Consider the following 24856-nt stretch of genomic DNA (forward strand, 5'->3'; position numbering starts at 1 on the left):
AATTTAATAGCTCTGTGAAAGAGCTTTTGATCATACCACATGATCTTCATCGTTGGTTTTATGAGTCCGTCCCATTCTTGTGAACGCAATAACTAAGTATTGTGAGGGAATTTGGTGCAAACCTTTGTACCAAACACATTTGTTGCAAACATTCACCATTGTTAAGTTTTTCGTAATTGATCCTGGTATCTAAAAATAGAGGCTGTTATATGTGTACAGATTTTAAAGGGATACATGAGTAAAATTCCCTTGATTGGATCGCTTGGTTTATCGACACTGACAACAGAGAAATAGAGTTTTATGAGTCAAGAGATCAAGACCATCAGTATTGTTTCTCTGGTAAGTTTACATACTACATACACACATTTAGCAGTTTATGAAGCACACCTACCTAACACGAATGTGCTCTAATACAGCAGCTCTGCAATAAGTCCTACCTTCATGATAGTTATAATGCTCAGTTTTTATTGAAACTATTTCTAGAGAGGTGTTGATTCAACTGGTCATTTCAGAGGATGTAGTTTGCGGTGCTGTTGACTCGTATTGCTATACAAACAGGTCTTTCTATTATTATTTCTGCCCCTGTTATACCAATGAATATTACAGCCTTCATGAAGGTAGGATTTATTGTAGGACTGTTAGAACTTTTAGCAAGGTGGACCTGATAAACTGGCAACTGGGTGTATATCATGACAACAATGAGTGACAGGAAACTGGAGAAACTGGAAAATGGAGTGAGAGAGAAGGTTAATTCCGGCCACGGCACGGCCACATTGCACATTGTTGCATCCTAGACGTTCCAAGCCTGTCAGAGAAACTCCATGTGGACATTGATGAGACAAAATGCCCTTCCGATATTTCAAGGAGAATTACAGGTGCTGTTTATAGGAAGGCTGTCTCATTTTATTGATATCCTGTCCTGGTTTAAATGACAGAGATGTTGAATTGGATTTCTAAATATAGCCTGCATGAATGGACACAGCTTAATAGGGGCGGTGTAAGTGGCAGGCCAAACTTGCATTCAACTGACAAAAAAAATCTGCTCAGCCTTGATACTGTATATGTATGTGTGTGCCAAGATTGTGTAAGAGCTATTGAGGCTGCCAGAGTGATTGGCCTTCATGTAAGTGGGCTGGAGAGCTCCTTAAGTGTGCGTGTTTGAAAGTGATTGTGTGTTTAAGTATAGTGGTCTGGCCTGACCTGTGGGCACAGAGCAGCCCTGCCCTTGTTTAGCTCTATGCAGCTGTTTGCCCCCTGTGCTCTTTGGATTTTGTTTTTGATAAATGTCTGCCTGGAATCCATTTCATTGAAAGACATGCAAGGTAGACGACTTGGACTCTACAGTGCCTGTGGGAATTAACGTGAGTGAGCATATGCTTGTTGTAATTTTGAGAGAACTTCACATTAGAAAATTGGATTTTTGTGGACAAATCACATTCAGTGGATGAAGTCTGGGTAACACTCGGCATGAGATGTTTACACCGCCCTGAGTGCAACTTACAACCTAAAGTACAGATAACACATGGCTGTGGAAATCATAGCACACGCTGTAAGTGACTTTCTACCTAATATAAACTTTAAAATGAGATAAGGAAACTCTGACAAAGAAAAGCAGTGGCTTTTTCATGTTTTCTGGCAGGCAGGATATCATCAGCATTCATCCTGTGCAGATGCCATGCCACCTACTGTGTAACACTGAGGATGTAATTTAGCTGATCTGCTCAGAGGGCACCAAAAGTGATTCATATTCTTATTGTGACACCACTTCCCCAGGTGATGTTCCACCTGTGCTGACAAGATTGTCGTATTAAGGAGCTCTCAGTTTAGTTAATATATTTCAGTCTTTCTCTCTCTAAAGGGAAAAGTAAAAGTAACACTATCCTGTTGAATGACATTCATTTGAAATTTGTGTGTATGTGTAGTTAGTCATGATATAACGTAAATTGATGTTTTTGTGATTTAACTAGTTAGTTAGTTCAGTGTTTTGATTTTTGTGAACTGAACCATGAACCATTACATGATGGTTGGGACAATGAATTGCTATGCACTTATAGAGGAGTAGGGCTTTAAAGTACAAGGAAGGTTTTGTACTAGGATTTATTTACAATAGATAATTAGATTGTTGTGGATGCAGACATCAGCTGTGAGACAAAGCAGACAAAGCACTTTGCTGAAGTTCATACAAAAACCCATAACTGAAAAATGGGCAAACATTTCACTGACAATACATGAAAATGATCTCATCTGTGCCTGGTGACAATTGTACAGCAGTTTTTCATATATTTCATATATATTTCATATAGATTGTGAACAAATTTTTAAATACATTTTTGTCGAGGGTGAGCTGGCAAAAATTACACTACATATAAAAAGTCACATGACAATGTCCTAAATAAGGAGGTGTAAGTGAATGTGGATGCACAAATTAGTCATAGTCAAATCAATAGTCAATTTTCCTCTTGATCTTGGATTTGTGAAACTGAGCAACTGAAAGCTTTGTAAAAAGCTAGGAATTGGACCTTGAGTTTATTCTTGTTTCCTGAAGAATCTGACTGGGAAAGCTTTAAGAACTTAATGTCTGTGCTTCTGCTGTGTTTTGATATTTACAGAATTTCTGAATTCTCAGCATTTTTCTTTGCTTTCACTCTTGTATGTTTTGTGGCATTTGCAGTATTTTTCAATTTAGGGCACATTTCTCTGAATGCTGTTGCTTTCGCTCTAGTATGTGTTTTATCCCTTTGGGCCATCGTATGGAGGAGATTAATTCTGCATTATTCATAGAAAAAGGCGGCTAAAATTGCACTGCTTTTCCACAACATTAAGTCGCGCAAGCCTCCAGCGGATTTCCTTGCTCCCTGTCCTTTTGTACCTTTCTGTTAAAGGTCTGTGTGAATTTGCCAACAGACTATAATATTCCTTTGTTTTCCCTCTGTGTTCCCATAGCAACTCTTCAACTGCCAGGCCTTGAAGAAGCTGAGCATGCCTGATAACGACCTGTCCAACCTGCCCACCACCATTGCCAGCCTGGTTAACCTCAAAGAGCTGGACATCAGTAAAAATGGTAATCCAACTGGAACAAACCTGAAACAGCTGAGAAAAGTAAAAGTTCACTGCAAACTTACCAGCCTTCTCAGCTGCTGATTGCAATGATAGACATATTAGGGAAGATGATAATCTCCATGTACATTAGCATAAAATTTGAATTACAATCAGATATAATGTATGGAGCTGAGTGGATAAGGAAACGAGGGCAGCATTTATGAGTTTTCATGTAGATCTAGAATAGCTGAGGAAGCCCAGAATAAAACCTCACAATCACAACAATCTCACAACCAGAGAGTTTAACCAATGATGACTTTTCACATTATTTTGTGAAATGACTTTTCACATTATTTTTCTATCAATCGACTAATCCCTCTCTCTGCGTCCCTCTAACAGGTATCCAGGAGTTTCCAGACAATATAAAATGTTGTAAAGGTCTGTCTGTGGTGGAGGCCAGTGTCAACCCAATCACCAAGTAAGACACTAACACACACCATGTAGTAACACAGCTCATTAATATCACTGCAGAGTTGAAGCTCTAGTGAAGGTTGATAGTAGCAAACAATATTTGCAGGACTGAATAGAGCTAACCAAAAAAAAAAAAAAAAAAAATGTATGTAATATATTAAAAAATTATTGTTTTCACAACCATTTTCTATTCAAAGTAAAAAGAAAACTGTGTTCCAAACAGTTCCATGTTTGGATGATGGCAGTGGTGTTATCAACCAGCTTGAATGAAGCTGGACTCAGTTCATGATCTAATAGACTCTTTGATGCATTTTTGTGTGTGTTGCTGATGTGTTCATAGCTTCACAGAGGAGCTAAATATTTTATAAGAGTCGGCTGCATCCACAGACTCTACACTACCATACAAACATATATATGTTTGTATGGTAGTGTAGAGTCTATATATCCCTGTGTTCATATCCTTTTGGCTTGATCTGCAACACAAGATATAAAGGCAGTACTACAGTAAAGTGCCAGTGTTTACTTTTCTGCTGTGTAGCTACTGGAGCATCAGGTGTAATGTTAGTAATTGTTGTTTTCCTATCGACGGTGTAATGTCCATGAAGCGTTACTGGACTCAACCACACAGTGTACTGCAGACAGAAATCCTCTTTTACTTTGTGTGTGTGTGTGTATGTGTGTGTGTGTGTGTGTGTGTGTGTGTGTGTGTGTGTGTGTGTGTGTGTAAGAGATGAGTCATCTGCAGGCTAACAGCAGCTAGGTGTTTCTGGAGAGGTTGTTATGGGAACATTGTCCATGTTTCTATTCCACTGAGGCCCTTCAAGGACACACACTTTCTTTTTTGCTTTCTTATTCCTCTTTTGTATTTTTTTTTTTTCTTTCTTTCTTTCTTTCTTTCTTTCTTTCTTTCTTTCTTTCTTTCCTTTTTCTTTCTTTCTTTCTCTCTTTCTCTCTCTCTCTCTTTCTCTCCCTCTCTTCCAGACTCCCAGATGGTTTTACGCAGCTCCTGAATCTGACCCAGCTCTTCTTAAACGATGCCTTCCTTGAGTATCTGCCGGCTAACTTTGGCAGGTAAACTGATGCATTAGTGCGTCTTCCCTTGTGAGGGCATATGTGAGCATGGGTGTCATTGTGTTGGACAGGTTGTTTTTACATATTACAGGCACCACAGTGCCTTATTCAGTGCCTCTTTTGTGAAAGAACCTTTATGAGAAAAATTTGCAGAGTAATTTTCTCTCATCAAACATTACAAATCAATAGTTACGAGATCATTATTATCACTGAACAGGAAACAGGTGTGACACTGTTTTTGGAGTTTTAATGAATTAAATGGGGCCTGTTTTTCCTCGTTTTCTGTTATGTGGCCTTCCTTGACATTCCTAGTAACATTTGTTGCATTTTATAGAAAGACTTAATACAGAAAGTTTAGCTTTGGTTTTTGTGCCTTCTGTTTTTCAGACTCTCCAAACTACGGATCCTTGAGCTGAGAGAGAACCACCTGAAAACCATGCCAAAGTAAGACAAAGCGCCATATGTGTCTGTGGGTGTTTCTGCATACAAATGTGTCAGAAATAAAGGGTTGCAACACACACGCATATCCTCACACACAGATGCTTCATGATATTACAGAGTGTATCCTTGCCTTCCCAGGCGTCCAGATTAAAACTATATTTATCACTGGCAGGTGTTCTTGAATACTGATGAAGCCTGTTAGAACAGGAACATGTTTTAAATGTTTCCTGGTCACTGTAATGTAGCTGAACTTGTAGCCTGTAGCCTGTTTTCATACATGCCTGGCATGGCCACAGAGGAAGACATTGCTATAACGGTACTGAAGATAAACTTCGAAGTTGACACTGATAAAAGTGCAAATACCAATACTCATTTACTATGTATGACCACCAGTGCACAATCCCTCTGGCACTTTACCTGTGAATTGGTTTGGAGTGGTATGGTATGGTAAAGTGCTGCCAGTTGAAATGCGCACACATCCAAAAAGCTAATTAAGGTTTTTCTTAAAGCTTTCATTGTAATTAGCTAGCATGAGGAGTTGGTTCAAAATGTAAATGAAATTATAGAAAATCTGAAAAAGGAGCGATGGAGTTGAAGTACACATCACTACCCATTACACTGTACCACATTGGCTAATATTATGTCTCTCTTTGAGCACACTTAAAAACTCACTTCATGCAAGGAGATCATTTGGGATGATCCACCAGCCAAACAGGATATATAGAGAGTTAGATAGATAGATTTACTTTATTGATCCCAAGTTGGGAAATTCTTGAAGGAGCAATTTGACTAATTTGCGTGTACTATATATATATATATATATATATATATATATATATATATATATATATATATACATTGAATTATCCATGGCATAAACCTACATTGTAGATGCTACTGTGCATTCAAAAAGTCTAAATACACCACAGTGTATAACAGTAATCTGATCATGTGTAATTTCAAATTATTTCAAAGATTCAAAGGTTTTATTTGTGGCATGCAGAACAGTATGTACAGCGAGATGAAGGGTGGCGTACTTTGCTAGAGGACTAGTGTGCGATAAAAAATATTCAGAACAAGAGAAAAAGTAAATTCTAACATAAGAAATATTAAATATATGTAACATAAGTATTAAAATGGTTAAGTGTATATTGGCCCTGTGTTCTGGTGTAAAATGCACATATGTAACAGCTGTAGTAATCGATATACTGCATCCTCTCCTCTCAGGTCCATCCACAGACTGACACAGTTGGAGAGGTTGGATCTGGGTAGCAATGAATTCTCTGACCTGGTGAGAATAATTGTTGTCATATTTTGCATGTTACCACAGTCAATGTGCATTAGGAAATACAGAATACATTAACATTAAGATAATCCTTTATGATCACAGAAAGTTCAGACAGTAATCTCTTAGTAATCATGTGTGCATTTACCAGTTAACACATTTCTCTGTGTAAAGAAATGAACAGAAAAAGGAGGAGGGAGAAAAGAAGGAGTCTAAAGGCAGAGAGGAGTCAGAAACACAGATGCTGTGTCCCATTTCTCGGGCCACCTCCTTTTAAAGTTCACATTTGAAGACCCAGTACAGCATATGGTGAATCATCTGTAGACCGTCTCATTTAGGGATGAGGCACAGGTTCAGCTGGACCCTGAAGTGGGACACAGCGACATGGTGGAGGAAGAGAGGGCTGGACAGAGGATGACAGGATATGACATCAGGGTCAGACAGGAAGTTGACTGTGACAGGAGTGAGTTGGCTGTATGGTTTACTTCCTGCCAAGAGAAAAGCTTGGAGGGAGTGATTGCCAGCCTCACCCACTCTGCCAACAGTTTAATCAAAGTGGGAAGTCTCTGGATCCACTAAAGCAAATTTTTGGATCCAAGCATGTTCGCAACATTTGTACTGTCTGATTTCATGTTAAATGAAAGGTATGTTTTCAGGTACCTAACTGTATATATTTTAATCTAGCGTATGGTCACTGTAAGATGCTGTGTTTTCCTCTGTTTAACATGTTAGCCAGAGGTGTTGGAACAAATCCACAACTTAAAGGAGCTGTGGCTGGATAACAACTCTCTACAGTCTATACCAGGGGTAAGCATGCAGCTCTCATACTGGAAAAAAAGAAACACTGGAAATGTCACTTTCTTTTACATCCTTTGCTCCTCTGTCTTTTTTTCTATCATTCACTTGTCTCTTTCTCTCCTCGCCTTTGTCTCTGCAGTCGATAGGGAAGCTTCGTCAGTTGCGGTACTTGGACTTAGCTAAGAATCGTATTGAAACGTTGGACACGGACATTTCAGGTTGTGAGGCCTTAGAAGACCTGCTACTATCCTCCAATATGCTGCAGCACCTCCCTGACTCTATAGGTACACACACGCACACACACATGTACACGTGTCACAAAGACACTCACGTTTCCCAAGTTGTTGAAGCTTTAGCGGAGCATCTAAATCTCCACATATTTAATTTCTAATGGGGTCTGTGCAGTGGACAGCAGCAGTTGTACGGGGCACATCCCAGGTGATAGTGGTACTGGCTGTAATAGATCAACATAGCACAGATAACTGAAAGGCATATTAAAGGATATGGCTGGTGTTATTCTATATTTTTCTTACAACAAATCCCGTTAAAATAATAAAAATAAAAAAAAACATCCATGCATCAGTCTGTCTCTCAACAATTTCTGACTTCTACACGCTGTCTGTGGCACATAGCTCCAAGACCATTGATGCATGAAGATGTAAATCTTTAAAAACAGGTCACATATAAATAGTTTCCTTTTCAAAAAGTGCAAAGTAATTTACTAAAACATCTGGGCAGATTAGTTTTCAGCAAATGATACTCAAACAGGAATACATTTTGAATTTGTTTGGGACTATTTTCAGGCTCTGAGTAATGTGCATTTGGTTTGCTGGGGACTATTTATGGCAGCAGGATGGTGTATGTGGGATTGACTCAAAATAAACTATAGTGTTCATGGTAATGAAGCGACACGTCAGCCAATGCAACTGTGTGGCTCATTCATGGGGTTTTTATAGTTTTTTGGCAACATTGCAACTCTATGGTAAAGAGGAATAAGCTATATCAGGCTTCGGCTACACAGGCGGTACTTGTCGAAAGAATCAATTCATTGTTGGTTTTGGTCCTCAGGAAAGGGATGTTTTCGCAGTAAGAAAAATATAGAATATCGCTAGCTCTATTCGATACTATCCTTTAAAAATGGCATTTCAGCCCACAGTGTATATTTCTTTGAAGAGGAAATAACTTTGCATGTTTGTGTGTCAATGTGAATGTGTGTGTGTGTTTGCATTTGGTATAGGAATGTTGAAGAAGCTGACAACACTGAAGGTAGATGACAACCAGCTGACCTCACTGCCTAACACCATCGGGAGGTAAGAAACCCACATACACACACACACACACACACACACACACACACACACACACACATACACTCTTGCACAAAAAGCAATAAAGCCTTGTAGAATTTGGTTTTCTTGTGAAAACACCTTCAGAAGTATCTTCTGTCAATTTAGATGATGTCAGCAGGTGACTGTTTATCTTTGGAGGGTTGTTGTTTTCCTTGTTTATTACTGTTAGTTGCTGTGTTGTTATGCTGGCTGATGATTGGGGGGGGTTCTGTGTGTTGTGTTTGCTGCGTTGCTGTGGCGTTAGTGCGAAGCCCAAGCAAGGGTGAGTAACATTAGCCTCCTGGATCCAGGGGTGCGTTCAGAGACGGATAGATGTTCAACTGCGTTGCAGATACAAACATCCAAGCTTGCTACCACATGCTATCAATGTGGGAAACATCTTGTATTCATACAAATTACATGCAAACATAAACTTTATTTTACTTTTAAGGCATGAAATGACAATGTTTTCTTCATGTTTGCCTCCCAAACTTTGTCGATATTTGGACTTAATGTTTAATTAAAATCTACATCTTTAAGATTAAATGTACAGAACCCAGCCCTGCTAAAACCTACAGGGTTTAGACAGAAATGATTGCATGTAAAAAGATTACAGTAATTTGATTACGAGAATTTTTATTATAATCCATCACAGTCCAGATTCAGTCACAGTAATCAGATTAGTTGAATGAAGCAGAAGCAGATTTCAAAAGTATTGTTAATGAGTCTTTCTTCATCTCTTTATACAGATTACTTATAAATATAAAATTATGCTGATATTGCAGCTTGTAAATAAAAACAACTTTTTGTTTGTTTGACTCCAGGGTTGATAGATTTTGGAGTAAAGACAACTTAAACAAAGCCTGTAGTAACAGAAACATTAAGTTAGATCTGTTTGGATCAGAATAAATAGATTTAGTTCCTTTTTGCTGCTACTAACACTTTAGTAGTAATTTGGAATATTTTGCAAATTGCAGTTCAAATCAGATAATCTGTGATGGATTACATTTTTAAAAGACTGTCCAATGTTGTTTAACATTCTATTTGACATCAATGTAAATACTCTTTGCAATGCATTTGTATCTGAACGCTGCAAAAACATTTTGTCTTCCTGAACAAGTCCCAGGTTTTAGCCTCAATAAGTAGTATTGTAGATCCATAACTTCCCCTCTGATAATACCATACAAGATCCTTTTCTTACCTCATTAGTTTTTTAAGTGTTTACTTAATAATGAATGAATGTGATCCCTTTATTTCCCTTCTGTGTCTACATTGGACAATTCTATATTCCTAAATAAGTTATTTATACACAGTGCTGAAAGCTGTATCTATGTGAAGTCTATGTGTAAATGCAAAATTTATGCCTGTGCCTCAACCAATACTACAGTGTATTTCCATCTAGATGCATCATTACAAAAATATACTATATGATAATGTACATTTACACAGAGCTGGTAACAGTAGATAAGTAACTATATGTTTCTCTGTTGTCATACATTTAGTTTTAAATTTCAGTGACTTTCAGAGAAACATGAAGAAAAGTCTCATGTTTTACTTTCAGTCCTTAATCTTTTAAGGCCATGACTTTATAACAGCCATGAACTGGGTTGCCATATACTGTACATGCAGACCAGGTAGCTGTATATAATGAAATATGGAAAGGTTCTCCCACTGCCTTTATACAGTATGTTTCAGTTAATGTGTCAATTATGATTGTTGAACTTTAACCTGTTTTAAGCTGCAACAGCTCGCCCATGCCCGCTGTATCTGATTTACTCTGATGTAAAACTTCATTTTTGCTCATTTAGCTGATACTCTCAGCTGGCCCTGTTTGGTACTGCGTCAGAGAGCTCCCAGAGAAAAGCACAGAGGAGCGACTGTATGCTTCTCTTAAACAGAGGTGCAGCAGTTAACCAGACATACATTTGAGAGACCAACCAATCGGTCCTAACTGTTGAAGTCTTTTCTCTTGTAAAAGTAAAAAAGTATTGTTTGAAAACACTTGCATGTGCTGCATCTTCTTTGCCTCGTTGGGGTGCACCAAGCAGCAGTAGGCTCAGTACTGCCCCGTGGCACTTGATGGTTGGTGAGAACAACAATTGTAGTGGCAACAATGAGCCGATAATGCACTTGAAAACAAACGTCAACAATTGTCACAAAGGTGAGATTTAGGCTTACTTTAGACAACTGTTTTCAAACACTATTTTTAGATTTAGAAATAGAAATGACATTAAGGATGAGGACTAACTGTGTGGTTTTGTAAATAGACATCTGGTTAACCTCCCCACCTCCTTTAAAGAGCAGTACACAGCCACTTCCCAGCACTTTTCTCTGGGAGCTTCAGGGACTGTCTCCCACGCAATGGATGAGACAGTCCTCAACAGGGCTAGCTCTCAACCAGAGGGGACCTAAAGGAACAGTGTGTAGGATTTAGTGGGATCTATTTACAAAAATGGAATATAATATTCATTTTTATGTTTTCATTATTATATAATCGCCTGAAACTAAGAATTGTTGTGTTCTCGTTAGCTTAGAATGGGACTTTCACAGCTATATAGGGATGGAGTCCTCCTCCACAGAGCCCGCCATGTTGCACTGCCATGTTTCTACAGTAGCCCAGAACAGACAAACCAAACACTGGCACTACAGAGGGTCTTTCACATATTTACGTTACCTGAAGCTCACCTTAGGTTCTCCTACACACTTGGAAAGGGAGGGGATGGGTTATCAGTTGGTTGCAAACTGCAACCTCACCGCTAGATGCAACTAAATCCTACACACTAATCTTTAACTAAAAATCTTTCTGAGCAACTGTAGCACCTGGTGAAAACCTACACAAAAGCATGCATGCTCCATACAAAGGAGATTGGAATCTTGAAACCTGGTTGTCTTAAATTGACCTAGTAAATAACCATCTGGCAACTTTTTTTCCTTGCAACCATGCCATTGAGTGTAGGATTATGGAGCTGGTTGGAAGATGGCAGCTAAATTATCTCAGGAGTGATGTCCAAAAGTCATATTTGACACATTCAACTCTTACTGTATATTTTTGTGCGAGATTTAGGTGACATTTTCAGCTTTAAGTCGGAATACAAACAATGCTGAGAAAAAAATAATAAACCAGGGGAAATGTAACCGTGACTTACATCTACGTAAAGGATAAGAAACTCTTCTCCTCTGCTCTCCTCTCCTCTCTCTCTCTCTCTTTATCCTGTCAGACCTTATGGTGGCCCAGATGGTCCGGTCCATTGGGAATAATAATAGCAGGCTAATGCAATGTTAACAGTGACAGTACATTAATGTAGAATTGTTGTCTCATTAGCATTAGCCCGCTGTTAGCGTGCTGCTAGGCCAATGATAGCAGTAGGGGGGTGGGGGGTCAGGGTGTTCTCTAGAGGGCCTGCTGTGGATGTTACTGTGAATCTTGGTGAAGTGGAGAAGTTGAGATCCAGGTTAAAGAATTTAAGACATCAAAGGTGGATGAGGTTCAAAAATATAGATGGGTGTCAAATTTATGTAGGTAACACCAGACTAAGTTTGATTGATTGGTTGTCTCTTAATTGATTTACTGACTGATTCATCAATGTGATGATCTTTTCCTCCTCTCAACACTCTACTTCTAAGTTGTCGCTACTGTATAAAGACAGATTTTTCCTTATCATCGTAACATGTTAAAGGATAAGGCTGGCGTCATTATAAATTTTTATTTTTGTCAAAAAACTCCATAAAAAGACCAAAACCAACAGTGTGTTACTCTGTCTCTCATCACTTTCTGACAGCCTTGCCTTGTCAAGCTCAATCATTCCTACTGAAGGTGTAAATCTTTAGAAGAAGGTCCAAAATAAAATGTCATTAAAAAAAAAGGCTGTCATTTTTTTTTAGCAAACACTAATAAAACTGGAGTAGGTAGTGCATATGTTGGGGACTGTTTTCAGCACCAGATTAATACACGTTTTTTGCACTGATGAGCATTTTACTGCAGCGTGATGGCGTATGTGGGATGGACTAAAAATAAACTACAGAGCCTGTGTTCATGTTAATGAAGTAACATGCCACCCAGTGTAACAGAGTGGCTCATTGATGTGTTTTGCAATAGTTTTTGGACAAGAATGGAGCTCTATGGCACAGGGGTATAAAATAAATCAGGCTTTGGCTACACAGACCGTACCTGATGTTGGATCAACTCATTCTTGGTTTCAGTCTTTTCACAGGATTTGTTGACAATAGGAAAAATTAAGAGTGGCGCTATCCTTATTCTTTAAAACCCACATCTAAGTAGTAATGTTGCAGCATAGATTTTTCAGCCTGAAGAATGATTTCCTTTCTGTCTCTCTCTTCCTTTCTGCCTCTGTTCCTTTCACCCAGTCTGTCTCTGTTGGAGGAGTTGGACTGTAGTTGTAATGAGTTGGAGTCGTTGCCTCCCACTATCGGCTACCTGCACAGCCTGAGGACCTTCGCTGCCGATGAGAACTTCCTCACAGAGCTGCCCCGGGAGGTAAAGAGATCAAAACAAAACATATGCCTACGCTGGCATTAATATTATTCAGAGCTGAAATGTTAGTTGATTAATGATTTTTCTTATCCGTATCCTTCATGCTTTTCTCATAAAATGTATGCCTTTGTCTGAATTGCTTACATAGTACCAGCAGTTTTAGTGTCTTCAATTGTCTCTTTCTTGGTTTAAAAAGGATTTCCTGTTGGGGGACAATAAAGATTAGATCTGAACTCAACTCAACCACTTAGCTGATCTAGTGAAAATTCATAGGCAACAATTTAGATTAAAAAAATGACAAATTCACTACTTCCAGCCTCTTAATTGAGAAAAATTGCTGTTTTTCTTCTTCTACTTTTCATGATAGTTAATAGAGTCTTAGAGTCTCTCTTTGTGTTTCCTACCGTTGATCAGACAAAATAAGCAATTAAAGGTGTCACCTTCAACTCTTGGTAATTGTAATCACCATTCTTCTGACATTTTACAGACTACAAAATTAAACTCAGTAAATTTTTAGTTGCAACCCTAATATTATTCATTCATGGTTCTGTAATGTAGCTTGTTTAAAGGTGTCCGTCTTGCAGCAGATTTACTGCAGCATTAGACTTAATTGTAATGAGATCTGATGGATTATGTGTGTGTTTCAGATCGGCAACTGTAAGAACGTGACGGTAATGTCGCTGCGGTCCAACAAACTGGAGTTTCTTCCCGATGAGATCGGACAGATGACCAAACTACGAGTGCTTAACCTGAGTGACAACAGGTATAAAAGCACGCAAGCACACACACACACACACACACACACACACACACACACATGCAGGCTACATTTTCTCAATGGTCTTATTGGGACTGTAGCTGCTCTCACGGCCTGCAGTTACCATGGGAATGGGTGAGTGTGTTGCCATGGTTACCTGCTCTGCAGGCTGTACAGTGCGTGGGCAGAAGAAACATCTCTCTTTTTCTTTCTCACCCCTCCCTCTGTCTCTCTGACTCTCTCTCAGGTTAAAGAATCTACCGTTTACCTTTACTAAGCTGAAGGACCTGGCAGCTCTGTGGCTTTCTGACAATCAGGTATCTTTCTCTCTCCTCCCACACTGTCTCCCAAGGTCTGTACGTGCTCACGAGTATGCAGCACAAACACACAAAGCTATCAACATATTAATCAGATTAACAGGCCTATTTTATGGCTGTGTTTACTGACGCTTGTACTTGCTGTTAAAGCAAACTCAACACATCCTGCGTCCATTTTATATTAAAACCCTTGCAGTAATTCAAGTGAGGCTTCCTGCTGCAATATTTATTAATTCACAGCATTTACACAGAGGTTGTCCCAGTTATCCAATCAGAGCACCACAGAAATCAAACTGGTGTTTCAGACACCCTGAATGGAGACACATAACATCACATTCACTGTCAAAAGGAAAATATTTATTTAGACAATATGAAAATATTTGAAAACAATTTACATAGATTACATATTTTCTTTTATATACATTACATTACAAAAGCATTACAACAGATTTACAACAGCATTCACGAGATATATATATATATCATGAATGCTGTTGTAATGTTTAATGCCTGATAATAACTGGCATAGTTCCCTTATTTATCTATTGTGTATTCTATTGTTGAACTTGCATGATCTGGTGCGATATGGATATTGTTGAGATGCTGAATGAATGATAACATTGTGTGATTTCTAATGAACGGGCATTTGTGCCTTTTGTGTAAAGTTCTAATCATTTTGACATTGAATGTGGTGTTAATCCATTCAATGTGCTTCAGTCACTGGTTTGAATTGTCTGATCTTCTGATTGGACAACTGGGGCGACCACTGTACATGTGCTGCCGTGATACTTCCCCAAACAGCCGATGAAGGTGTAATGGACCAATACAATGTAAATTGTTAATTGTCTTAATCCATTAATTCTCTGCTTTTATTGTGAAAATCTGCAGGAACTATTGTTTCCCTTGCAGCAGCTTAACCCATTTATACCGGATGCTGCGTAGCGCCCCTCCCGCTGCGCTACGCAGCACCCGGTATAAATGGGTTAATATGTGAGAAAACAATATTTCTGAATTCAGTGCAATAAGTGTGTTACTGCACTGCTGTACCAGCGAAAATAATGCTGAGCACAGACACTTTATTTACTAAATTTACCATGCCATTATCATACAGGTTATGGTCATTTAATTTTCTCACCGTTTCACATTTTCACACCAAGAGACCACATTTAGATTTTGAGACCCAACAATGACTTGTTTATGTGCTTATATTGGAGCAATCACTGCATATAAATCTTCTCTGTAACAATCCATTTTGTTATGGAGCCCCAGGCTAAAATGATCTGATGCTATTGTGTGATACAGTGGTGTAAATTAATGAGTAAACTTATACACATACACATACATGATGACTTTATTGTTGACTACACCATGAGTGAAGATATGAAAATATTCCACATAACATTTAAAGTCAAAGTTTAATCATGATTATTAAATGTAATCAAAGTCACAACACCACTGGATCCTTATTGACCTGCAACAGAAGAAAGTAAATTTAAAATTCAAATGTAATTTGTAAAATGGAAGTGGAGTCCTACATTAACATTTAAAATTGGCGCTTATATATGCTTATTCTACCTCAGAATTCAAACCCTGATTCAGTCTTCTCATTTGCATTTGCCATTTCTCACACCACGACTGGCAACTCTGACAGTTTGAAGAGTCAGATTCCACTGAAGTTGACATATTTTCAGAGCTTGGTGGTTTGTGTGTAGCTTTCTTTAATTTATATGCCAAAATAGAAACTGAAAAGTCTCTTGGTTAATACATTTTAAATGCAACTTTATGTGTGCAATAACATTTCTATTTACATCACATTACCATTTTAATGGACATGACTCAATTTTTTTTTACAAGCCGAACATGCAAATTAAAGAGGCATTTGACAGTTTATTTTTAAAGACTGTGTCACACTGTTCAAATAGAAAAATTCAATTTGTTATCCAAATCAAGACAGTGTCTCTCTCTTTGCAATTCATTTTCCTTGTTGGTAAAAATGATTTGCAAATTCTCTCCAAGTGATTTACATTAATACTAGACGAGAGTTGTTTCAAGTCACGTCCTGAATAAACTGAAATTTCCTCAGCGTGAGAGATTTAAATAAACAATCAGTGAACACAAATCTTTGTTTTAAGAGCTATTGGATTAGTTTTAGATTAGGAATTAGGAAATGAAGGTGATCAATGAAAGTCTCCATTAGAATACTAATAAATATAAATGTGTGTGTGTGTGTGTGTGTGTGTGTGTGTGTGTGTGTGTGTCTGTGTCTGTGTTTGCAGTCCAAGGCTCTGATCCCTCTGCAGACAGAAGCCCACCCAGAAACCAAACAGAAGGTTTTGACGAACTACATGTTTCCTCAGCAACCACGACATGATGAGGGTACTAACTGTGTGTGTGTGTGTGTGCGTGTGTTTGTGTATGAGTGTGTGTGTGTGTGTGTGTGTGTGTGACAACATAACAATATTACAGGATTACCATTTGTTACATTATAGTATCTTATGTGCTCTGACGTAATAGTGTTTCTTTGTATGAATGTGTGCGAATGTTGAATAACATGCAGTAATATTTGTGGATAAGTATGTGTCTTTCAATCTACAGATCTACTGTATAGTAGCTATTTTAATTCAATCTTTGATGTGTTGTTTGTGTTCGTGTGTGTGTGTGTGTGTGTGTGTGTGTGTGTGTGTGTATGTGTGTGTGTGTGTGTGTGTGTGTGTGTGTGTGTGTGTGTGTGTGTGTGTGTGTGTGTGTGTGTGTGTGTGTGTGTGGGTACAGATTACCAGTCAGACAGCGACAGTTTTAATCCTACTCTGTGGGAGGAGCAGAGACAGCAGAGGATGACTGTGGCCTTTGACTTTGAGGACAAGAAAGAAGAGGAGGATAACTCTGGGAAGGTCAAGGTCAGCTCTTGCTCTCTCTCTTTCTGTCTCTCTGTCTCTATCTCTCTCTCTCTAAAGTCACTGAGCAGGAGGAATAACTGACTGGCTGTTGGAGCACATTCATCTCTTAGAATAACATCAAACTTTCCAGGTTAAACTGTTAATGCAAATAGTGAACAGCTGTGTTGAATGTGGCTCTCTGAGATCTCTCTCTATGGATGAGTCCAAAGGAGCACGGCATTGTGTGTTTGAAACAATAAAACAGTCAGTACAACAATAACAATGACAATGTTCGAACTGGCAGAGGAAAAAAAGTATATGTATGAAGAAACTAGCAAAAGAGATAACAAAAACAACTAAACAATCAAAGAGGCATGGGTGAAAGAAACATATTAACATCATTTATAATGCTTTATTTGGTTATTTGAGGTGTTTTGAAGTTTCACTGAGACAGAAACACCTTGTCTTTATAGTATTGCCATTTACTCAGTGTGCTTTTTGTCCTTTATTTTCATGCGTACACTAAACCCATTTTCCTCTTTTTAGGTGGAGATAAACCTAAAGCGCTACCCAACACCGTACCCTGAGGACCTTAAGAACATGGTCAAGTCAGTGCAAAGCCTTGTGGGCAAAAGCGTACACGCCGGACACGGGCATCAGCACCAGCACCAGCACCAGCTGAGCACAGGCACTGCCACCTCGGCAGGAACCAACATGGAACACACACACCTCAGCAAAGAACCGTATGAACCACCATGGCCCCTACCACCTAAAGAGGTAGGAAACACAAACACATTCACAGAAAAATATACACATCCGTAAGCATGCACTAAGTTTTTCTAAGGAGAGAAACTTTTGTCTGCTCCTCAAGTTGCTGAAAGTTTTGAGACAACATCTTAGTCTCTTTGTATTTATCTGTATTTGTATTCAAATATGTTTAACCTGCCCTTCTTGCAAATGTTCAGCTGTAGTGAGTTGTCAAATTCAAATTCAACAAAAGCTATAGCTGTGAGGTCTGTGACATACACAGTAGGTAAAAGACAGGGAGCACGAATTATCTGATGTGCTCTTTATTTCTTGTGTCTGCTCAGTTGAAATACATAAACTGTGTGTGCATTTGCCAGGTGACAGACCGAGAGATGCAGGACTTCTCTCAGTCTCAGCTAATGGATCAGGGATCAATGCATAACTCTGGCATTGACATTCCCAAGAGGAAAGACAAAGAGGATCTGACAGAGAGCTCAGAGGTTTGTCACATAGTATACTGCACGCACGTGCGCACACACACACACACACACACACACACACACACACACACACACACACACACACACACAGCAAGAACACACATTCAGTGTGTTTTTTGTGTCTGTCAGTGTGTGTTCATTGTGGCCTCACAAATTAAGCTTGTTGTGAAGCAACTATAGAACTTCATTTACCTTGTACAATCAAATTCATGTTTATTGAGTGAATGTTCTGCGTTTCCTTTTTTGTCATTTTTATCATTGTCATATTTTGAATGTACAATATATCTAAACATAATTATTTCAACTCTGCTATTCACACTCCACTGGTTTGTCTGTTAGTTGAAAATTCTGAAAAAGTTATGAATTGATTTACAATGTTTTTGAAAAAGTTGGTGTGATGAAGCTTATACCTTATTCAGTATAACATATTCAGCTTCTAAATACACGGTTACTGCTACTGCTACTCCCTAGTCTGTTTGTTCAGTTTAATTATGTCTCAGGTGACCCCATGATGACTCATAAATTGTTGACAGCTTTCCACTCAAGTAGCTTTAGCTTATGTTGGCAAGAAAAGCAGTGACCAATACTGGAGACCCCCATTCAGAAAAAAACAAACAAAAAAACATAGCCCTGAAACTATAACTATCCGATTGTTAGCAGCAGCAATTTGTTGGTCATGTTGGTCTTGGCTGTTCATAGCTGCCATTACTGTACTGTACTGTAGCTACCTGATGTGAACCTGTCTGTCCTTCCACAGGACTCGATGGGCGGCTCCCCCAACGACATCCGTATCTCTGACATGAGGCCCACCCTGGTGGAGCCACCGATGTACAAACCAAAGGTGGTACTGCTGGGCAAGGAAAAGAAAGGTACTGTACCAAAGTCAGACACACAAAGAGGCTCATACACATGCATGTAGACACAAGACTGCACGCATACAGCTCACACATTAAGTTAATGTGGTCTATTGTAAAGCACTGTGGGGCATCTTGTAAGTGTCATGGTGGCCAGTGGATTATTTCACCACATAACAAAGAGAGGAAGGGGAATACCCTGAACCTCTACTGTGAATCTAGATTAGAGTCTAATGTGTTCAGCTTTTCCTTATTTTGCCCCAAAAGCCTGAGTTCCATCTGAGGTAAACCAAAGGCCAGTAAGCTTAACTAATAAACCCACAGCCAATTTTACTGCCCCATCAGAAATCTGCTTTTAGTCTGTTATCTATTTTAAATAATTCAGTGCCTTAATCCCATCTACTGAATGAAACAGTTTATCTCTGCTTCATTACAAACTGTTGATCTAACTAAATCAGATCTCTTTTGTTCAATTTACTCCTTCTGTGAAATGATTAAAGCTCATACAGCTTGTCTGTCTTGGTGGGTGTAAATTCTTAATAAACGACCTTCTGGCAAAGTAAATAAAGAGCTTTCCATGGTTTGTATTGTCAAATATTTAATAAGTTTGACTCATGAGCCTCCTGCTTTCATATTATTGATATTTACAAAAGGATTTTTCCCCTTTTTTATGCTTTTCTGTAAATGTTGTCTTTGTTTTGACACTGCTTTCTTTCCATATCTCCCTTCCAAAAGAGGTTCTTGATTTCAAAGAGACTAGTCTGGTTAAATAAAGTGCAGTGGACTCAATATTGTCCAAACATATAATGAGAGCACTGCAGGAATCTGGGTTAAGAAAGAGGTGACAAGACTATGAAAGTGACATGATTCTTCTACCTCTCATCATGTCTTATGTACAGTATACAGGCCTGGTGATCATTGTCTGATTTTGTTGGAGCTCTCATTGGCTTTTTAAGCTTTGAAACTTAATATACAGTAGCTCACAATTAAATCTACCATTTCCTAAAATCATCTGACTTTTCATGTTAACATGTTGATATAAGCTACTGCTAAAGCTAATGGTTGCTTTGGGCAGAAATAGCAAAGATCCAACATGTTAGATAATGGCTATGTTGGTTTTTGTTGAGATGACATTTAAAAAGAAAATCACTTTGATGCACTGTATCTGTGATGAAATTAATCAAAACAGAAATTAGCCATGCGTGTTAATGCTTTTGAGATGTCCACATTGTACATGAAGAAATGGATCAGCTGGTCACAGAAACTACAGTCCGCGTGGTTAAGAAGACCTGAGGAAAGAATGCAGGGGAATAAAAACACAGTTTTTTTCAGACATGACATGAGCTCTTTAGTGCTTGTAAGAAGGCTATCAGAGAGAAGAGGATGTGACATTTTGACTGAACAGACTTGTCTCTCTCTCTCTCTCTCTCTCTCTCTCTCTCTCTCTCCGTCTGTCTTTGTCTATCTGTGTCCAGAATCTACAGATGAGGAGATGGATAAGCTCCACTGTCTGAACCACAGCGGCTCCTCAGCCACCTACTCCGACTACTCTCCCTCACAGGGCTCCTCGGGCTCCTCCAACCCGCCCGCCAACACACACTCACACACACTCTCTCACGCACACCCACACGCTGTCGCCTTGTCAGCCCCCAGCAAGGACCAGACCCCTCAAACACACTGGACCAACAGGTACACACTCACACACACATACACACATCCCTCCTCCTTGTTCAGCTTCATCACCGTTCCTCCGATTCGACTATCCATCACCTCTTCCTCTCTTTTGATTCCACACCCCCTTCCATCTCCTCCATCTATCATCCATTTCATCCATCTATCCAATCGCTCCATCCATCCTCTCCCCCCTTCATCTCTCTGTGTCTTTCTCATCTCTCTGCTCGCTCCGTCAAGGTCAGAGACTCATTAGGACGCTGCAGACTTCTGTCCAGGATTCTCTCTCTGAACTCTTCTCCTCTGCATTAAAGCTGTCCATCCTAGGCTTCAGTAATCGTACTTTATGATTTGGAATAAGAAATCCCATGTGTTTTGAAACTGTACTGAGTCCTAATCAGAAATGTTGGTGCTGTTAACAACAACAAATGTCTTAATTAGGCCTGCCTGACACATTTCTGACTTTTTCAGTACAGCCTGAAAGATGCTAGTAATCATATTTGAATTTTTATGATGGCACTCTTTTTTTCCCCACATCAAGATGTGACATAAACATATATTTTCTCAATCAGAATCCCTTAAACTTGTTGATATGTTTGTTTTTGCATCGTGACCACAATATGTGCAGAGCAAGACGTCTTATAGTTGGAAAATAAACTGACAAAAACTGCGTCTGAACTACCTCAAACATATCTTTGACACATTCTTATCGGCTATCATACACAGTGATAACAACAGTGCTGCAATAAGCTAATTGTAATTGGTCTAGCTCTGAGTTTCATTTTGAAAATTCATTATTCAAGTGACTAGTTTCTACAGATTTACAGCCTTGAAAACAGAGATACACAAATGTGTTAAGGTCAATATTAAGAATCAGGAATCTGGTAGAAGATTGGATTGGATGATTGTATCCTGATGTTTTTTTTTTTTTTTCTGTTTCCTTTTTGACCGAACAGTAACCTTTCAGTTTACTCCATCAATGTAAACCTAGTCTTTAATAATGTTAAAACAAATTTTTTTGTCCTCACTGTTCGCATGCCTCTCCTCGTCCTAAGGAGCACCTGCAGGTTGAAAGCTTGATTTGGTATTTTCTGACATTAAAGTTGTCATTTCACATGCCCTGGGGGGATGTACAGATCACAATCTGTATACTTGTCTCTTTGTCTTTGTACTTGTGAAACATGTAGTATTTGCAAACAGCAAGTGGCAGCGAGGGAGGTTGTAAGCATTAATATTTTCTGTTCAAGACGGCCCTTAAAAAACATTCATTATAAATTGATGTTTCAGAGAGAGGAAGAGAAAGTTATGCTGATCTCAGTGCCCATTGGCTGTGATTAAATATACAGCACATAATGATTCATAATAATTCACACTATTTTTACTATTTTCCAGTATAATTTCTTTTAATATTTTCTGTCATTGTAGACTGGCTCAGTCGTTCCCTAAGCCCATTGACTCCAAGCCCCTGCTATCTCAGAGAGAAACCCCTCCATCAGGAACCCTGCAGCAGCGTGGGGACCGACGCCCACTCAGTGAGCCTTTTGACTGGTCTGAGGCTCCTCACTACGACAACACGGGTTTCGATGCTGAGGAGTCTTCTCTGGACCCTCCGTCTTCTACGAGTCAGGGAAACCCTCCGCTGGGCTCCAAGCCTCGCAGCCAGTCGACACACGGGCGCCGCCCACTCCTCAGGCAAGAGCGAATTGTAGGAGTTCCTCTGGAGCTGGACACCCAGACGCTCCCCTTCCACAGCAACCAACGCTCCACCCCAGACAATGACCCACAATCCTCCGCAGCTCCCCAGAATCCTTGGCAGAATTGGACCCGAACCCCGAGCCCGCTGGAGGACAGAACCGCTTTTCCCTCCAAGCTGGACCTGACGCCCTCCTCCAGCCCCAACCCTGACCGCAAGGATAGGGACTCAAGGTCAGTGATGGAGCGGAAACCTCTCCAGCTTTGACTCATTTCACTCTAATTAATAACACGTTTTAAGGTGTAATAAGTTGAATAATCAAGAAGTTGGTCAACATATAATTATTTAAACATTTATGCTTGTGATCAATTAAAACTGCTAGTACTTGTCCAATGTCCATCCCTCGTTTTTTTTTTTTGCTCCAAGGCTGGAACAAGGAGCAGGGCCTTTACCTGGCAGCTGGACGTACCACGACAATCATGGCGAGCAGAGCAGGAAGGATCAGCTCACTGTCAGCGGGGGCAACAAGGTGACGGTGGTGATGAGTAAAAGCTCAGACCGCCTGTCCCCCATGATGAAAGAGACGAGGTCCAAGTTTAAAAAGTCACAGAGCATTGATGAGATTGACATCGGCTCCTACAAGGTCTACAGGTAGGTTTATTTTTATGATTAACAAGATGATCAAATATTGTGTCAAGTGGTTGCAAAGCTGTAGCTGTTGAAGCTGATTTGTCATGCTCTTTTCTCTACAGTATCCCCATGGACAGCTACAGTTCATCCATTGAGCAGCAGAGCAGTTTGGACCGTCCAGAGCTGCCCGGTTCTATGGAGCAGACCAGCATGGCTCGATCGCAGTCCGCCCCCATGTTAGATGATGAGCTGGGCTTCCCGGGACATGGCAACCAGAGCCAGCCGGGACAGAACCAAAAACCTGCCATCCCACATAAAGCCTACCACTTCGACCACAACTACAATCCCCAGGTAAGCAGCTCTAGACTTTTGATATTTGGGAACAGTTGTAATTGTTGATTATTGCGACAGCCTTTTTACTTAACTGAATTTACTTTTTTTTATCAGATGATTTTGATTTTATCTTGCTCCTTGTGTTTTAATTTGAACATACCCATGGCCAATAACACAGTCATCCAGTAACTTTACTAACTGTCTTCTTGTGAGGTAACATCAGCCGTTTTGAATGACGACAATGTTGCCTAACACTTCTCATGGTAACCATTCTCACCATCAGGTGACCATGGACCGCCGGGTCCCTCCACCCTTCCCCAACACACCTGACTATGTCAACCACGCGTCGAAGGCCTTGGAGTACCTAAATCAGCCAGGGAAGACATTACCGAAGGAGTTGGTGAGCCCTCGGTATCGTGCATATCCGCCTCTGGAGATGTTCTCTTTCCCCCAATCGCCAATCAACCAGGATGGTCCGCCCAGCCAGCAGCAGCAGCCAATCCCCACACAGCGCTCCAGGCCAGGATTTCTGAGGAGAGCAGATTCACTGGTGAGCTCTACAGAGCTCGCTTTGTTCCGCAGAGTCCATGAAGCCCAGCAGGAGGCGCTGCAGGAAGCTCAGTACAGACAGCAGGTAGGAGCTTGTCTGCCAAATTATGCTCACTTGTGTATGTGTGTGTTACTCCCACTGTCAAAAATTAAATGAATAATGACATAGAAACATTTGTTATTAAAGCTGTGTGTTACATATCTGTCCGGCACAACTAGCCACGACTCAGGACATAAGAATTTAAGAATAAGAAATACTGCTTCTATGTTTTGTCATGAACGTAGCTCAGGATGTAAGGACCCAAATGCACGACTCGGCTCGGTTGAATCAGCAAAACGAGGTTTATTACAAACAATGGTCGGTACACGGAAAGGCAGTCAAACCAGGCAAAGGTATCCAAAACGTGACGCAAAAGACAAGGTCGAAAAACAAGCAAGGTTCAAAATACGAGAAAGCTATGACTGTGACTATGACTACGAAGCTGGAATGTGATCTGTGAGAATCGACGAACTGGCGACGGGACAAGACACAAAGGGGAATATATTCAGGGTTGATTGGGAGTGATTAGACACAGGTGCTGGAGGCACAATCAGGGATCAGGTGCACACAGACAAGGAGGAGGCAGGGCAGACAGGAACCTGGAACAGAGACACGGGCGTGTGCTCACAAAATAAAACAGGAAGAACAGACATGAAACATGAGGGAGAAAATAAAATACTTAACCAGAAGCATGACAGTTTTTGTCTTTAGATGACTTAAAATATGGCCAATCTTACCTGACACAAAGCAAAATAAAACAAGTGACACTACTTATCAATTCTTGAAATCAAATCTATCAATTCTTCTTGTTTTCTGATGAAGCTACATTATTTCCCTCTCACACAGCTCATTCAAATGAAAAATTTGTCTTCATTAAGACACGCTTCTTTAGTAACTATTCTAGCAACTAAAAAGTTATTGGTAATTTCTAGTCATATGAGACTGAGCTTTCTGGATTCATAGA

General features: G+C 39.7%; 1 protein-coding gene across 8 annotated transcripts in view; it reads left to right on the forward strand.

Moving 5' to 3' along the window:
- The window catches only part of lrrc7 (leucine rich repeat containing 7), a 120796-nt gene that overhangs the window by 79161 nt on the left and 16779 nt on the right, over window positions 1–24856 (forward strand). For 6 of the 8 annotated variants that reach the window (XM_056378547.1, XM_056378548.1, XM_056378545.1 and 3 more), the window contains 22 exons: window positions 2944–3061; window positions 3439–3517; window positions 4492–4581; window positions 4969–5025; window positions 6250–6313; window positions 7040–7114; window positions 7245–7389; window positions 8343–8415; window positions 8699–8716; window positions 12799–12928; window positions 13573–13688; window positions 13930–13999; window positions 16276–16375; window positions 16772–16896; window positions 17422–17652; window positions 18000–18122; window positions 18880–18991; window positions 20452–20665; window positions 22073–22573; window positions 22767–22991; window positions 23093–23321; window positions 23587–23937. In XM_056378547.1, coding sequence (XP_056234522.1) covers window positions 2944–3061; window positions 3439–3517; window positions 4492–4581; window positions 4969–5025; window positions 6250–6313; window positions 7040–7114; window positions 7245–7389; window positions 8343–8415; window positions 8699–8716; window positions 12799–12928; window positions 13573–13688; window positions 13930–13999; window positions 16276–16375; window positions 16772–16896; window positions 17422–17652; window positions 18000–18122; window positions 18880–18991; window positions 20452–20665; window positions 22073–22573; window positions 22767–22991; window positions 23093–23321; window positions 23587–23937 — 3246 coding nt within the window. The remainder of the gene's footprint in view (window positions 1–2943; window positions 3062–3438; window positions 3518–4491; window positions 4582–4968; window positions 5026–6249; window positions 6314–7039; window positions 7115–7244; window positions 7390–8342; window positions 8416–8698; window positions 8717–12798; window positions 12929–13572; window positions 13689–13929; window positions 14000–16275; window positions 16376–16771; window positions 16897–17421; window positions 17653–17999; window positions 18123–18879; window positions 18992–20451; window positions 20666–22072; window positions 22574–22766; window positions 22992–23092; window positions 23322–23586; window positions 23938–24856) is intronic. The other 2 variants (XM_056378546.1, XM_056378552.1) reach the window with 1 other exon arrangement.

This window comes from Seriola aureovittata, chromosome 6, assembly GCF_021018895.1.
Source record: "Seriola aureovittata isolate HTS-2021-v1 ecotype China chromosome 6, ASM2101889v1, whole genome shotgun sequence".
Classification (NCBI taxonomy): domain Eukaryota; kingdom Metazoa; phylum Chordata; class Actinopteri; order Carangiformes; family Carangidae; genus Seriola; species Seriola aureovittata.